Here is a 17276-nt window from a genome sequence, read left to right on the forward strand (position 1 = left end):
AATGTAACATTTTCATCCAGTCAAATGTTATGTTGGTTGTATTTTTTTTGTGATGTTTATGTAAAGTAAAAAAAAAAAAAGAAACAGGAAGTGTATCGGGACCAGTATGTTTACATCTGACGAAATGCTCTATAAGTGCATAATTATATCAAAAGACAGATACAGAAGCATTGTTGTAGAAGTTTGGAATTTAGTTCGTACAGGTCACAAATTTCGAGTGCAAATAGGAACTTTTTCATAGAGAGAATTTTTGTCAGTAGATTTTTTAGCAGACACAGGCAAATGAATCTCAACACCATTAAGCAACTTTAATGGAGTGAAAATCTAATAAAGTAAAAACCTGTTTGTTTGTAATAAACAAATGCATCAAGACATTTTTAAGTCAAAGCATGGCTTCTGGCTGAAATACAGCAACTAGTTGAAAATAGTAATAATATTTCCTGTCAGCAAAGCTACAAAAAACAGCCTTAACACGCTGCTATGTTTTAGATTTAGCTCACCAGTACTCACTTGTGCTTTTAGTTGCCTTGCAAAAGGTGGTTGCTAACAAGTGGGTACACTCTTTAAAATAAAGTTGCTTTAAAAGTCATAGAAGAACCATTCAGTCAAAGGTTCTTTAAAGAACCATCTCTTTTTATAATCTGAAGAACCTTCTTTCGCCACAAAGAACCTTTTATGAAACAGAAAGTTTCTTTAGATGTTAAAGGTTCTTTATGGAAACATTTAGACAAAAAAGGTTCCTTTATGTCATCGTGAAGCACCTTTATTTTTAAAAGTGTAAATGAGACTCTGGAGGTCGTTGGGGCCATTAAACATCATCACGCAGTACAGCACATCTCATCTACTCGGTAGTATGCTTTTATAATCACACTCTTGGAAACTATACCAACTCAAACTTCCAGGGAAAATGTTTTCCTAAAGGAATGTTTAATGGCAAACATGTTTAAATTAGCTGTCAATTTATTCAATAACATGACAACAAAAAAAAGAAAAAGAAAAAAAAGCAGTTTGTTCAGTGTAGTATAGACTTTCTTCCACTGAAACAATAACCTCTTGCTTCTTACACTTCACGGGGAACCTGCGTAAAGGAACCTGCTTCCTCAGTTGAGAGAATGTTAAACAGGTTTTTAAAAATCATAATTGCCAAGTGCTTTGGCTGTCTAACATTAACATTAGCTTACTATGAGAACAGACAGCTTAGAGTTCTACAGAGTATTTAGTTCTTCTCTAACCCCTATTAGCAGCATTGTATAATGACTCCTTCAAAGTAGGCCGTCTTCCACCAACTCTTAATGAAGCCTCCATTTTCCTCATTCCTAAAAAAAAGATAAGGACCCTATGTTATGTGGAAGTTATCGACCAATTTCCCTGTTAGATGTTGACTTTTAAAAATTTTATCAAAAATTCAGAGCCTTCGCCTTCAGAATGTCTTGCCGTCTATAATTTCTCATGACCAAACTGTTTTTTGTCCAGGGAGACTTTCTTCTTAATATTTTGTACTCCCCTTTCTCAGCATCTTTGGAAGTCATTATATCCTTAGATGGATGAGAAAGCCTTTGACAGAGTTGAGAGTTGGACTATTTGTTTTGTGTTTTAAAAAAATTCAGCCTGGGGTCTAATTTTATGTCCTTGATACGGCTCCTTTAATTCCTCACCTGTTGCCTTGGTACATATGAATGGCATGAAGTCTTCTTTCTTTCCTTTACATCGGGGGACACAACAAGGCTGTTCCCTTTCTCCTCTTCTCTTCAATTTAGCAATAGAACCTCCGCACTCTGGAGCACTCTGAAGGTATCCCCGCTCTGGGTTAACCCACAAACTCTCTCTTTATTCTGATGATTTAATACTATTTGTCTCCAATCCTTCTTATTCTATTCCTTCTCTTCTTAAAGTCTTGGACAAGTTTGGCCATCTGTCAGGTTATGAAATTAATCTACAAAAAAGTGAACTATATCCTGTAAACCCCGCAGCTAGAGAACTTTCATTCTCCCAATTTCCCTTTAAATTATTCATGGTAGGTTTCAAATGTTTAGGGATATTCTTTACTAATTTATATGGTCAACTATTTAGCTATAATATTTTACCTCTTGTCGATCGAATCAAGGAGGATATGACAAGGTAGTCCACACTCCCCTTTTCCCTAGCTTGCTTAAGTTAGTCTTATAAAAATGGTCACTCTACCTAAACTTCTTTCAGCCCACTGAATGTCATTCCAATCTTCATCACTAGATCTTTCTTTAAAAATTTAGACAGCACAATACGGCCATTCCTTTAAACCACCAAGACTCAAGAAATCTATTCTTTAGCTTCTGAAGTCTAAAGGTGGTCTATCTTTTCCAAATTTTCAGCATTATTTCTGGGCATGTAATATTAGTAAGATTTTATACTGGAATAACCCCCACTTACCCAAAGATTTCTGGCTCCAGGCCGAAACTTCTTCATCTAAATATGATTTACGGTCTGTTATCACTTCTCAGCTTCCGTTAGTAATCAGCAAAATTACTTTCAATCCAGTTGTCTCAAATTCACTTACAATTTGGATTTAGTTTAGACATTTTTTTGGATTACACAGAGCTTCTATACATATGCCTGTTTTGAAAAACCATGCTTTCTCACCATCTTGCTCAGACTCTGTGTACTGTATATGGGCATGTAAATGGTATACTCAGTTAATGATCTATATGAAGAGGGGAGTGTTTTCATCCTTTTTTTCCCTATATGCCAGGTTTAACCAACCCAATAATCACCTATTTTGTTTTTTTCAGACGAGACATTTTGTGCATTTTGTGTTTCCTCACTTCCCAAATCATCCCACAGAATGCACATTGGACAGTTTTTTTATCTTAAACCCAATGATAAACATTTTATCTCAGTCATTTATAACTTAATACACTGATACCTGATCTTACAAAGACCTTTCTATTTCTATTTCAGATGACAAGTGGTCATACATCTTATATCAGGTGCACTCGTCATAAATCTGTGCCAGGTATGCTTTAATACAATGCTACACACAATTATCTAAAATTTAGATGTTTTCCAGACAAAAACAATGCTTGCAACCGTTGTAGACAGGCTCCAGCAGATCATATACACATGTTTTGATGCCCTCGATTAGTCACTTTTTGGTCCAATGTATTTGACAAGATATATTCTTTTTACATCCTTATACAGTTTATGCTTAAAGGTTCCCTTAAATCCTTCAGAAGAACCTGGGTTCCTTTCTTGAATTTCATTAAAGGCTTGCTTTGTACCTCTGACACAGACTCTGAAAATACTTAAGAAATGTCTCTTTTAAGACATCACAGAATGTTAAGTATGAGAGAGCATTATTTGTCCATGTTTTTTTTTTTTATTTTTTATTAATTAATTAATTAATATTTTACCCCCTTTAGTGATGGTTAAGGTTTGGGGTCAGACATGGTAATGACATTTTGTTGTTTGTTGATCAGTTTAATGTAATTCATACTGTCCTGACAAAATGCCTATAAAAAAGATTGGAAATAAGGAGGACAGTTGGTTTTACAAAGTCAGTGCATTCACATTGTGAAGATTGAGATTACAACTTGGATGTTTTGTTATTGAAAAATAATATTTAATCACTACATTTTTTTTCACATCTTTATTATTTTGAAAATACTTAAAGAGCAAAGAAAACACACCAGTGTTTCCTCTAAAAAAACTTGGAGCCAGGCCAACATGTCTAGTAAACACTTGTTCCGCATCCAGGCAAATATGAACAATACATATGAATAATGTTGGTATGCCATGATCTCCATCAGACTGAAATGCATATTCAAAGATAATAACAATAATAAAAAAAAAACAAATACAAAAAAAAAAAAAAAAAAAAAAAAAAAAAAAACATCTATAAAATATACAAATACAGTATATATTTATATATTATCAGAATTTGAGAATGCTTACGTGTGCTTTCATATTCTCATATCTACTCTCAAGTGCTGTAAAAGACCTCAGGAATCTAATTTCGACCTAAGTACCCTGAATCATCATCATAATCTTCTTCTAAAATGTTCATCTGAGTAGACTCAGAGTTTTGGGACTGTGAATCAGAAATCCAGGTCAATGTAGCAGAAGATTCCTGCTCATCGTCAGTATTGCGGGTTTTATCAGGTTCAGGTTTGTGCTGTTCTGCCGAAACTCCTCCTAGCATCACAGAAAACAGGTTTACATCTGTACTGCTCTCTCCATCTTCATTCTCCATGTGTCCGGTGAAAATGGAACTTGAATTCTGGAGTGGACTTGTTTCTTGAGGGAGCCTAGGAGAGGGTGTTGGTTCAGTATGAATATGGCTGCCCTCAAACACAATCAGACTACAACTCTGAGTATCTGTAGAAGATGTAAGGCTTGTATCTGGAGTTTGATTAATAAGCAAAACAGAGCTAGATGACGTTGGAAAAACTGAGAGTGGGGAGCCCTGTGTGTCCAGATAGTGTGACACTAGTCTCCTGTATTTCAAATCCTCCTCTGTCTCCCCTTCCATGTCTTCTTCCTCTCCGTTTCTCTTCATCTTCTGGATGGAGTCTCTCTCCTCACAGAGCTTGTTAATGGGTTCAGCAACAGCAGTAAGAACTTTATTCTTACTCTCAAATGAGCTCTGGAAAAGAACAGACATTAGTAACATCATGATTATGTAAAAAAATTAGTAATTGAGGTGATAAATAGCAGAACAGTGATGTTTTGTGCACTGTAAAAAAAAAATCCACAAAAAAACAAAGATTATGCCTAATATGATACCTAATAGGATTTGTATACGTTTTATGCAATAAAAAATAGTTCACCCAAAAATAAATGCTGAAGCTCTACTCACCCTCAGGCTACCCAAGATGAGTTTGTTTCTTCATCTGAACAGATTTGAAAAATCTAGCATTCCATGACTTGCACACCAATGAATTCTCTGCAGTGAGTGGGTGCTGATAAAAACATCACAACAATCCACAAGTAATCCACACCACTCAGTCCATTAATTAACATCTAATGAAGTGAAAGGCTGCGTGTTTGTAATAAACAAATGCATCAAGACGCTTTTAAGTCAAACTATGGCTTCCAGCTAAAATACGAGTACTCTATCGCTAACATTGCTTTCTCCAGTGAAAAAAATCATAGAATAAGAAATGTCTAAAACAGTTCAAAAGTTCACAGGAAATATATGGGTGGATTTTGATGTGAGGAGACAATAACTGGGGAAAGCATTATATAGAGAATGGGAATCTATGTCACTGCGCATTGCATTCTGGGTAGTCGCCGCCATGTTTTAGGACACGCTAAATAGCGTACAATGACAACAAATACAAATCACCAGAAAAAAAAATGACTGTATATGTGTTAATATTTTTAAGAAACGCTTGCACTTGCTCAGAATAAATGTACTAATATTTGAATCCATTGTGTTCATTCGAGCGTTCGGTATACGACACATTTACACTCACAGAAATTATCTATTGTACCACACACAGGACTGAATTGATTTCTCTTTTGCAGTTTTTAATAACTAGGTGGCACTGATATATCTGCTAGAAAAAATAAACACACTATAGATTGATCTCAGACAGTTGATCATGTAAGTGAGCCACTGCTCTGCACTTTTTGGGTGTATCTCAGATGTCTGTTCTATTCAAAAATAAGTGCCCTGCAAAGTTGAAATATTCCGCCCTGATTCTGAGACAGCGTATATGTTCCATTCATCAAGCACTGAAGTGTGCGAGACCTGAATTTAAATTGCATTTATTTACAGAGGTATATTATGTCACACTTCTCTAGTAAGATTCGTCTGTGCGTGAAGACGATGCAGGCGGTGGTGTAACGCATATCCATTAATGAATATTTCTAAGTAAAGTAAAATTCAACTGATTTCCCCTGCTCAGGGAGAAGGGAGCAGGGAGCAATGAACATTGTGTAGGGACCATGTCAATCGGAACGCAGTTCAGTCATGGAGCTCTCTTTGAACTAGCTGGTTATCTGAATCAGGTTAAATAAGAGAGGCATGCAATATATACAGAGAGACGGTACGTGAGGTCTGCAATTGAGAAAAGCTGATGTATTTGATCATATCATCATATCACCCCAATTTCATTAAGGTATAAAGTGCATTATATTGTGAAAGCACTACACCAAATAAGTTTTACTTGACTTGAATTGAACAAATACATGATTTCTAACAAAGAGCTGCTGAACAGTAAATCAGATGAGTTGCTTTATCAACAAGGAGAGTGATCGCAACGAGCCATATTTTAAATTAAATTACATTTCCATACGTGTTATTTATAGCGTGAGCACTTAAAAATTGAAGTGTATTGGAAATTTTGAATCTGACATAATTTCACCAAAGCCAGATTTCGGTCAAGTTGTTTATTTTCATTGAGCTGCTTTCACCATTGCCTTGTTTCAAGCTAAAAAGCATAAGATTGCGCTTCATTTTAGAACAGTTTTCTACTCCGGTCATGACAACAGATATGCCAGTTCATATGACAGCAAGCGTTCGTTAATCTAATATGTTTTTAAATGTACAATATAAATTTTAAAATCTACCTACACTATTACCAAGTCTGTACTGCAGTGCCCGTGTCCGAAAGTCCCAGAATGCTACACATTGGTGACGCCACGTTCCCATTCTCTATAAGGCAGTATTTCTCAACCCTGGTCCTGGGCGCCCCAAAACTGCACATTTTGTAAGACTCCCTTATCTGACACACCTATTTCAGGTCCTGGAGTTTCCTCTAATGAGCACATGAGTCAAATCAGGTGTGTTTGATTAAGGAAACACACAAAATGTGCAGTGTTGGGGCAGCCAGGATTGAGAAACACTGATATAAAGAAATATCACTGGAGTTATGATGTATTATGGAAGTTAAAATGCCTTAATGAGTATTTTCTTACAAACACACAGCTTTCAAAAGGTGTTAATTAATCGGCTGGAGTCGTGTCAAATAACCGTGATTATGGGGATGTATTTATCAGGTATTTGAACTCTGACTGCACCCATTCACTGTATAGCATAGGTGTCCAATTCTGTTCCTGGAAGGCTCCAACACAACTGCCTGGAAGTTTCTAGTAAGTCTAAGGAATGTGATTAGCTGATTCAGGTGTTTTTAATTAGCACTAGAGCTAGACACTTCTGGACAGTGGCCCTCCAGAAACAGGTTTGAACAGCCCTGATGCAGAGGATCCACTGGTGAGCAAGTGCTAAATGCTAAATTTCTCCAAATATGTTCCGATAAAGAAGCAAACTCATCTAACATTTTGAATGGCCTGAGGGTGAGTGAATTTTCAGCATTCTTAGGTGTACTATTCCTTTACAACATCTCTGAGAACAGTGATTTTAGATGGTTACTGTTTTTGTGACGCTAAAGCTTATTTTACTATTTGCTATTTTACTCTCTTGCATCATTTATAAAAATCAAAAATATCTTCCATGACCTTTTGAGTTACAAAAGACTGGACTTACCAGAACTAGAGGAAGATTTGGTTTTAGACAGAAACAGCGAGAAACAAATCTTGGTGTGCACATTACTAACAGCAACATCAGCAGACACAGGATAACAGAGATAATGGCATCTAAAACAAATAAACAACACTGGATTTTAGCATACTTTCGGGCGAATTTACAAAAAAATTGAGCCATTACATTTTTTTTTAGCTGTAGTATGACAAAAAATACTGTTGGATTCTATTACATTTTGGAGAAAATACAGTACCTGAGACAATTGCTCTTTTAGGGGTGGAGGCACATACCCATCTACTGGGTGGGCTGCGATCAATGATACTGACATTCACACAGTACCTTCGGCCAGGGGCCAGGTCCTCAAGGGGCACACTTTTTTTTTTAACTCTTTGATGTCCACATCAAACTATAAGTGAACACAAAGAGCAGCAAACACAAAATTTGCAATTGTAAAACCAACATTATAATTTTTCTCAATTGCTAACAAAAAATTCATGAAACAATTAACCATTTTTCAGAACTATAAACACAGTTCCAAAATTACTCACAACTTGTACAAACCTCAAACTTCCAGGTATTTAAAGTAAAAAAATTTCCTGAATTAAACTTCACTGCCTAGAGATTACTAGTGAGATTAGTTCAAAAATCTGTTACAGTGCAATCACTTTCAAGTCACTGTCTAACTAGATAAAAAAGTTTGTCGAGACAAACTTTAAGCTGGCTTAAGAAAGACGGACCAGAAAGTTTGAAAAAGCTTTAAAAAAAGCTTTAAAAAAAAGTTTCAAAAGTTTAAAGAGTTTAAGAAGTTAAGAAAAAAAGTTTTAAGTTTGATGGTTTTCAGTCTGAAATAGTTTGAGGTTTAAAGTAGTTTTAAAAGGTTAAAGTTTGAATGTTTTAAAGGCAATACATTCTCTAGCATAACTAGTTGTTAGCATGTTGCTAGCATGTGTCTAACATGATTAGTAAGTAGCTAGCATGTGTCTAACATGATTAGTAAGTAGCTAGCATGTTTGCAGCACGATTAGCAAGTTGTTAGCATGTTCCTAGCATGTTTCTATCATGATTAGCAAGTTGCTAGCATGTTTCCAGCATGATTAGCAAGTTGCTAGCATGTTTTTAATATAAGTAAGTTGCTAGCATGTTTCTACCATGATTCTGGTTGCTAATGATAGATAGATAAATAGATAGATAGATGAGTTTTAATTAGTTTAAATGGATTAGAATTAGTACATAGAAGGGAAGTTTGATTGAGCCTCAAGGGATTCTGGGAGTTTTGACAGTTGGAATTTGAATAGTCTTGGCTCATTTGAACATTCGGTCAATGTAAGTCTTTGGGATTTTTCCTAGTTTTAATCATCTTTTTTAGAAAAATCATAAGTCTGATCAGTTAGAAAAGATATAGCACACTCGGTCAGATCAGTCTGAAGTCTGGAGATCTGGGCTGAGTTTGTAGAGTTAAAGTCTAAATAGCATTTCAGTAAGTTGGCTTTCTCAAGCCAACTTAATTACAGTGCACAACATAAATAGTGGTGTTAAGATACAGTGAAATTCAGCAATAAGCTTCAAGAAAAGTTTACTTTCATTACACTACTGTAAAGAGATCTTGCAGTAGATGAACACACAATATAGTGTAGATTACTGTACAGTTAAAAAAATATATATATCCTCTGCCAAACTGCATTAGTTACAATAGATAAAAGGTATTTTGATTTGATTTTGTGAACTGCAGTTATAGATTCATGAAGCAGGCTTCTAGTCAAGGAAGTAATGATGGGCTTTATTTACATTTAAAAAAAATGGTGGAAAGCACAGTCCAGGCCAGGCAACACATGTTTGAACTGAACTTTTGTAATAGTGCTGTACCAAAACAAGCTCAAGTATAACTTGAACTGTTCCTTACCGTTCTTAAAACCATTTGGCCCAATGGTGAAAAAAAGCGGCTTTGGATGGCCTGAGGGTGAGTAAACTTTGGTTGATCTATTCCTTAAAAGTACACAGTTCATCTCTTTTTTTTTTTTTTTTTTTTTTTTTTTAAATGGACCATACAATCTACTCGATTAACCCAAATTCAACCATGACCATTAAGTTGTCTCACCTCTGATCCATCTTCACTGCTGACCGTCAATCTATAGCGAAACCTGAATGATTTGTAGACACTGTGGAGTTTCTCAGTAGGTGCCCTGAGACTAACACAGAGCGACTGATTGCATACAGTTACTGTCAGCAGCGGCGGCTCCAAGGTGGCTTTAAGAGAAAAAAAGAAAAACAACATAAGACAAAAGACGGCTACAAATTAATCTGACATTGCCGTTTACTCTAAACCACTAGAGCAAGGCATTAGCATTTCGTTAGTCAGTTAACTTTTCATTTTTGATGCTTTACCATCAGTGTGTTCTTCTTGGTCTATCTTTAGTCAATCAAACTGTGTTAAGTTGGAATCAACAACAATCACAGCGAGTCATGGCTATTTCTCCGTTCGTTGTCACTTGCACTGCTTTCCACATGTTTAGTGTAGGCTTCTCTGCACCCCTTAAAAATAATGTTGATTTACTTTTAAATTGTCACATATTTAGATAAAAAGTTTAGCATGTCCAGGATGATGTATCAGCTAGTGTGTTTTTCTAGAAAGTAAATAGAAACATTAGCTAATTTAGTTACAGTACAAAATGTAAAATATAGCTGCAAGCAGCAATGACGGGCCCTCGCTGCCAGCGCAACCGGCACCCTGGTGGCATCAGAAAAAACGGTGCCCAGCAGGCACATGCATTAACAGTATCCCTGTACCAGTTTGGATTGAAGGGTTACAGCAATGAAAGGGTTAAAATAAGTCATTTTAAAATTAAGTCATTCTGATACAATGAGACTGAGATAGGATCAGAGTTAAAAAGATTCCTTATCTTATGAGGCCATATTGTGTTCATCCTTGGTATTACAGTCTTCATCTGCCAGTCTACAAGTGTAATATTTTAAATGTTTTTGCAGTCTCTGAAAACATGATAAACATATTTCCTAGGAATGATTTGTTTTTCATATGTAAAATGTTGTGAACAGTTAGGATAATGCACTTTAAATGCACTGTGTCTGTCTCTTTCTCTCTCTCTCTCTCTCTCTCTCTCTCACATACACACACACACACACAACCACTCAACTACCCCCAGTCACACTTACACACACACATACATACACTTAATCCCATCCCCCTACACAGAGTTAGAGTGAGAGAGTTAGAGTGAGATCAGATGTTTAATAGTTTTTTTTAATTTTCTATTTTTAGTAGACCATTTTATATCGATGGAAGCATTCATTTCTCAGAATGACTAGCTCTATGTATGTAAAGTTGTGAAGTGTTTGGATGCTGCATTTTAAAATTACGGTTATGTTTTTTACTGCTACTTTAATAAATCACCCTAAATCAACCGTTCAAGATATCTCAAATACGCTCGCAATTTAACATCTTCAGTATGTTGGCATCATGTTGACAAAGTTTGGTGTGAACTGCTTATTCCTGCTTGGAGGAGTATGAATTTATTTATAGCCTGATTTTTCCAAAAATCCACATTCAAATCAAAATAGCAGACTTCCTGTTGGTCGCAGCTAATGGGTGTAAATTAGAAGGTTGTCTGGTTTGATGAGACCAATATACATACCGCGTTTGGTGACTGTAGCTAAAACTAACCCCCCAACTTTTGACAAAAGGTGGCGCTATAGAGTGCCTCCTCCACGTCATTAATATCATTAATACTGATGTGTGTGTTGAATTTAATGAAAATCTAAGCTTTTTAAGTGCCCCAAAAACACAGGAAGCAAATGTTAAAGTTTGACACGTTGCCATGGCAACAGCATTTAATGTTTCAACAATCCCTTTACAGATTGTCATCAGCCGTGTTTTTACATTATTCTAATGAAGTTTGAAGCAAATCAAGTAAAATTAAGAGGCTGATTTAAAAGCATTTTGAAAACGACACACTTCCTGCTGCCAGTTGGTGGCGCTATAACTTTGACTCTTAGTAGTCACATTGATGTCATCGGCATCATACAACGAAGAAACTCCTGAAGTTTCATCAGAATCAGACAATGTGCGCAGTAGCTATTAGCCATTTCCTGTTTCTCATTTCTCGCCATAATTTTGTTGCCCCGCCACGGGAAAACCGTTCGAGATATCAAAAATCCCCTGGCAAATTTGCATCCCCAGTGTCCTGAGATGATGTTGACTGAGTTTGGTGGCAATCCGAAAAAAAACAACTAGTAGGAGTATCGCAAATTCCAGAGCATGCGCTTTTCAGAAAACCTTGAATATCTGACTTCCTGTTGGGCGAAGCACGGATTGTAAGCACAAAAGCTGTTCAGCCTCATGACGTCTATGTGTATGAATTTTGGTAACTGTAGGTCAAACGGTGTGCGCTACAGAGCCCCTCAAATGTCACCGTTTTTAAGCTAAGATTCTAACATGTGTGCAAAGTTTCAAGAGTTTTCATGTATGTTAAGGGCCCCAAAACCCCCCAAAACCTTAAAAGAAAAAAAAAATTAATAATAATAATAATAATAATAATAATAATAACAATAATAATAATAATAATAATGATCCTTAGAAAAACAATAGGGCCTTCGCCCTTTTAGGGCTTCGGGCCCTAAATATCAAAAAATGACTTTCGATATAATTCTTATTAATATTTTTTTTTTTTTTTTTTTTTTTTTTTCACGTCTCTGTTATGTAAATTACTACAAAAACTATTCTATTTAAAATGTTATAATGGCAATTTCATTAAATAATTGCTTAAATGATGACAGACAACGCAAAATCCCAGTAAAACAGATTAATCTGAAAGGTAAATTATTCTAAGACTTATATACAGGCATATGAATATTTACATATTTAACTGTCCAAATTTTAAGTGAAGACATGTAATAGTAGAAACACTATGAGCAAAGCATCCAATTCATAGAAATATAATAAATAACAACCCCGGGAACTGGAATAAGAATTACATTTTAAAATACTAACATTATCACTAACAAACATGCCACTTTGGGGGGGCTTCTGTGCCAGTTCTTGGGCAACAGGGTGATATGGCTGCTGCCAACACATGGAAGTGGTTTTAGTGGAAGTATCGATCTATTTGCTCACCATGATTTTGCTATAATTGTTAAAATAACATCTACTGCAGCTCTTGTACTGCTTTTAGTCTTTAGCAAGGAAGAGAACCACCATGCAAGGAGTGGAAAGGCCTTGAATGAAGCCCACTTGGTTCTGCATACAGATATTAGGGGCTACAGAAAGATCACCACCATAGACGACACTGGGCGCTTGTGGTGTGTACAGCTACGTTGTTTAAATGTTTCACTTTAAACTGTAGAAACGGTAAAAAAAATGGTGCTACTGTTAACTGTAGTCATTATGTCTCATGGTCCGATTGGAAGCAATATGGTATCGGAACTGGATCGCAGTCTGCTATTTGAGGACTCCTGACCTATACTAGGGATGTGCGGGATACTGGTACTGGAAAAATACCAGTATATATTTTATTTCAAATGGTTCGATACTATCATTTTGATCAATTCTGTATTTTATATACTGCTGTTCCGAAGTTCACCTGTAGCTTGCTGTTCCCAAATTGCTGCGAAACGGGTAGACCTGAAAACAGAACTACCCGATGGATCATCAAATAGATGATACTCCATCAACGCACTCAAAATTACTAGCGCCGCTGATCGCTAATATGATGCAGCGGAGAGAGCATGAGACAGATTTATATTTAATGCTTTTTCTTTGGCTATCTGAGTTTGAAATCTAAAACATACTTTGGATACTTCGACTGTTAGAATAACACTTTACAGTAAAACAGACTTTTTTATGTTTACAGTTCAAATTAATTAGGTAAGTTGACCTAACAGTATTACAGCACTTATTAACCTAGGTCAATAATTAGTTATAAATGATAAATGAACTAATACACGTTTAGTATGTTAACATTACTTACTAAATTGTTTTCAATTCCCTTATCTTCTGAGGCTTATTTGTTACCTAGGTATGGTATCGATTTAGATACCGAGGTATCACATTCTGGTAATGTACTGAAGCCAAAATTATGGTATCGAGCCCTAATCTATACTGAATAAACTACTGAAAGAGGTGCTTCCAGAAGTCGTAAATCTTCTTCTTAATATTATTTTTTCATCGTTATCATTAGGATATGATGACTTTCAAGATGGCCTCTCATCAAAAAATGCCTGACCCTAGAGAATTAGTTAACTACAAATCCTTTTCCTATTTAGCACCCAAACTCCTATCTGACAGATACTATCGCTGTTCGGGAGGCAGACACACTCTGTTAGTTTAAATCTAAATTAAAGACCCACCTTATTAACCTAGCACACACATAGCCCACTTCATAACACATTTCAATAATTCAAATCTTAACAATAAACTGATTTCAAGTGAATAAATACTGTTTACTATTGTCTTTTTAGAGCTGCTTTTACTGTTTGCATCTTCGAATCACTATTTTCCTGTTTATCACTGACTGTAAAACTGCTTTAAAACAATCTGTATTGTATAAAGTACCACATAGATAAAGGTGCATTGACTTGACTTGATATATAAGAGCTGTATAATTTACTCTTCAGCAAGTATTAGCCTATTACAGAAGCTTTTACATTAATCCAAGACAGCACTGTCGACACAGCTGCTACAAGCTATAACCATGGAGCATGTTTTGTAGTTCACGTAGGCCTATAAATAAAAATAATCCAAATAAAAATCACATGAAACGGTCTCTCTCTTACTGTTATAAATGGGTTTGAAAGCACTGCAGAATGAACGTGGTGAGGTGCGGTTTTCCAGAGCAGCAGACACACTGACGAAATAGGTTTCCTCCACATTAGAAAAGGCTTCTGTGAGATTACACTCCAGAGGAAATGTCACCTTTTCACACTCCTTCACCACCACCTCACTCCTACTGTCAACATAGAATAGAATTAGAATTAGAATAAGCATCCATCTAAGCATGACAGAGCCAAATTTAAGCCAAATGCTTAAATTTAAAGTTTTACCACTTTGCATGAATTTACAGTTGAATTGAACCTGTATTTCCAACATGATCTGATGAGTTTTCATATGTAAGTGTAAGCGTGGAGCTACCACATATTTACTTACGTTTTCATAGACACTGTAACATATAATAGTGACAACACATTAACGTAATATTGATGTACTGACAGCATCTAAACTGTAAATTAATTACGTAACAGCAACTTTATAGATGTACAAAAGAATCCTTATGAATACTGAAATTATTCCATTATTTATTTGTTTATATTGTATTCAGTTGTTGTATAATGGCATTGTTTTCATATGTTTTCTGCATTTAATAAGCGCAGTTTACCCTTTAATATGAAATGATACGATTTTGTTCTATTCTGTGTGACTTCTGCTGTTTTCTGTTTTATATGTTCCTTTCACATTCTCTATAAAGCAGCTATGTTTAAGTTTGGGGGTAGGCTTAAAATGATAAAAGTGCATCTATACAGATATCTTTGTTATAAAAGATTAGAAAATATTTTAACTTTTTGGCTGTAAATTTCTAATTATGTTAATGTCTTAGATGTTTTAGAATGTCCAAATTGTACATTTCAGCATCAATCAAAACATACAAAAATGTACATTTTATACCTGCTGTAAATGTACTAATACCTATAAACAATGACATCATGCTGGTATTTCAAGATCACAGCTGTTCATGATTCTGGTAAGCAGCACTAGATAACATAATAATTGTTGTGAATACAAAACCAGCTCTTGTCAGGAATTATAAAATCGAGTCTTCAGTGCTGTTTTCACTGGGATAGCACTGCCAAATGCTCAGATATGAGTATCTTTAATGGCTCCAGACATGTGACCCAAGACGTCTTATTTGCCAATGCTTTTCATGGTTGGTTGAAGAGAAATAAAATTATGCATTCGTAATATTAATGAATATTCATGCCCCATGTGAACAGCGCTACAGAAATTACCAGTTACATTAACCAGAATGTGTAGGATTTACAGTCACAACTGTTTCTGTTTTATTCTTTATGTTTTATTTATTGTTCTGTTTTATTTCTCTATTCAGTGTTCTATTTTGCCATGCCTGAAAAGCATCAAATACCTGAGTGTTTGCACTCTGACTGTATAGTGGACACCATCAGGACAGCCTGGCCCCATTTTCCAGGACAATAAGTGGAAAAAATATTGGGAAGACAGGACCAGATGTACAGGGGCTGGTAAGTCCATGCTGCACAGTGCTTAAAAGGTAAAAATGAAAACATTTAAATAAATATATGAAACACAGTAACATTTAAAATGTATTTCTTAAAGCATTCTACTGACATCCAAATGTTTTTCACCTTTGGTAGTAAACCTCACAAAGACTACTATTAACTTAGCCGTGAATATTTTTCCCCAAAATCATAAGAAGAAAAAAAAGCACAAGAAAAAACTGTATCCTCTTGTTCTTACAAAATAACACTGCCAGCTGTGCTAAAACATCTCTATGACTTTTCTTTTACCATGTGATACTATGTAAAGCAAATTTCCTTTGCAAGATTTTTTATGTCAGAACAGATACAATTTAAATAAGACTGTCATTAACTTCGGTAGGCTGTAAAAAACTATACATATATATATATATACAGCCCATTAATAAAACAACGAAAATTTAACAACATCTAACAACACTAATCAACAACATTTAAGCAGAAGAGCAAACGTAAATGTTATAGGATGTATACTTACCTAGATGAAACAAAAGAATTGTTGTTAGTATGCTTGCTATTACATACATGTTGTAATAACTGCGTGATATTGATCAGTCGTTTCTCATCTGTTCTTCCAGAAACATCCCGTGCTTTATTTTTCACAGGTTTTATTTCCCTTTCTCACATAATACTTTTTAAATACTGCCACAATATATACTGCCTTCTGAAATCGCAAAAATAATTTATAGTGGATTACACACTTTCATTTTCTTTGTTCTTCTACTAGTTCCGGTTCTGTCTTCATGTTGTTTCGAGTCTTAACAGAGATGGTCTAAATTTTGAGAGATACCAACCTCCGCGGTTCTGCTATTGGAGAAAGCGTAATGTTTAACTTGGATCATGTGTGCCTTGACAACCAATCACATTAATTACAGCCTTAACGTCAAGCGGCGCTGCGCACATGTCTACGCCTTGGAGGCTTGCTTTAAAGCGGCTTTTGTCTGACGACCAAGCGACAACTTCCTGGTCTCCTTCTTGAAGCTAACACGGAAGTGACTAAAGCTGCAATTCATCGACTGGCCGCTAGAGACTGGCTGCAAAAGGGAGTCAATCCCATAGACTGCCCATGTTAAAATGCCCAACTTTACACCATAAAAAAATATGTTTACAGCCTGGTACAAAAAGTAGTTTTGTATGGTATGATATTAGACTCAAAACGATGAATAGTTGGACGCACAATTATCCATGTACTGGATCAATTTTATGCATGTATCTTACAATCCACAAACAAATGCCTTTCAATTTGAGTCTGTGGAATTCGGGATTAAATGATTGTGCAGGCAAATTGAACAAATACAGACATGTTTGCAAATAAAACTGTTCTGCATTAATATATCATAAATTGCTCATGCAAAAAGGAAAGTGCGTTCACGTTGTCAGTTATTCCTTCCTTATTATTATTAGGGGCCAAGCACCGAAGGTGCGATGGCACCTATTGTATCCGTTAGCGTATTTTTTCTTCCGCTCTGGAAGTCTACGGCAGCCCATAGAACCACTTGCGGGAAAGTTGTGAAATTTGGCA

At 35.6% G+C, this 17276-nt stretch overlaps 1 protein-coding gene across 1 annotated transcript; it reads right to left on the reverse strand.

The window, feature by feature from the left end:
- Positions 1-3407: 3407 nt before the first annotated feature.
- crfb2 (cytokine receptor family member b2) lies at positions 3408-16528 on the reverse strand. The gene is made up of 7 exons (XM_051119018.1): positions 16233-16528; positions 15607-15742; positions 14246-14418; positions 9558-9706; positions 7716-7863; positions 7466-7575; positions 3408-4618 (listed from the first exon to the last, which is right to left on the reverse strand). Exons 1-7 carry the CDS (start codon positions 16279-16281, stop codon positions 3983-3985), a joined length of 1401 nt encoding a protein of 466 aa, XP_050974975.1. The 5' UTR covers positions 16282-16528; the 3' UTR covers positions 3408-3982.
- Positions 16529-17276: the final 748 nt, after the last annotated feature.

Source organism: Labeo rohita, chromosome 9 (genome assembly GCF_022985175.1).
Source record: "Labeo rohita strain BAU-BD-2019 chromosome 9, IGBB_LRoh.1.0, whole genome shotgun sequence".
Taxonomy (NCBI): Eukaryota; Metazoa; Chordata; class Actinopteri; order Cypriniformes; family Cyprinidae; genus Labeo; species Labeo rohita.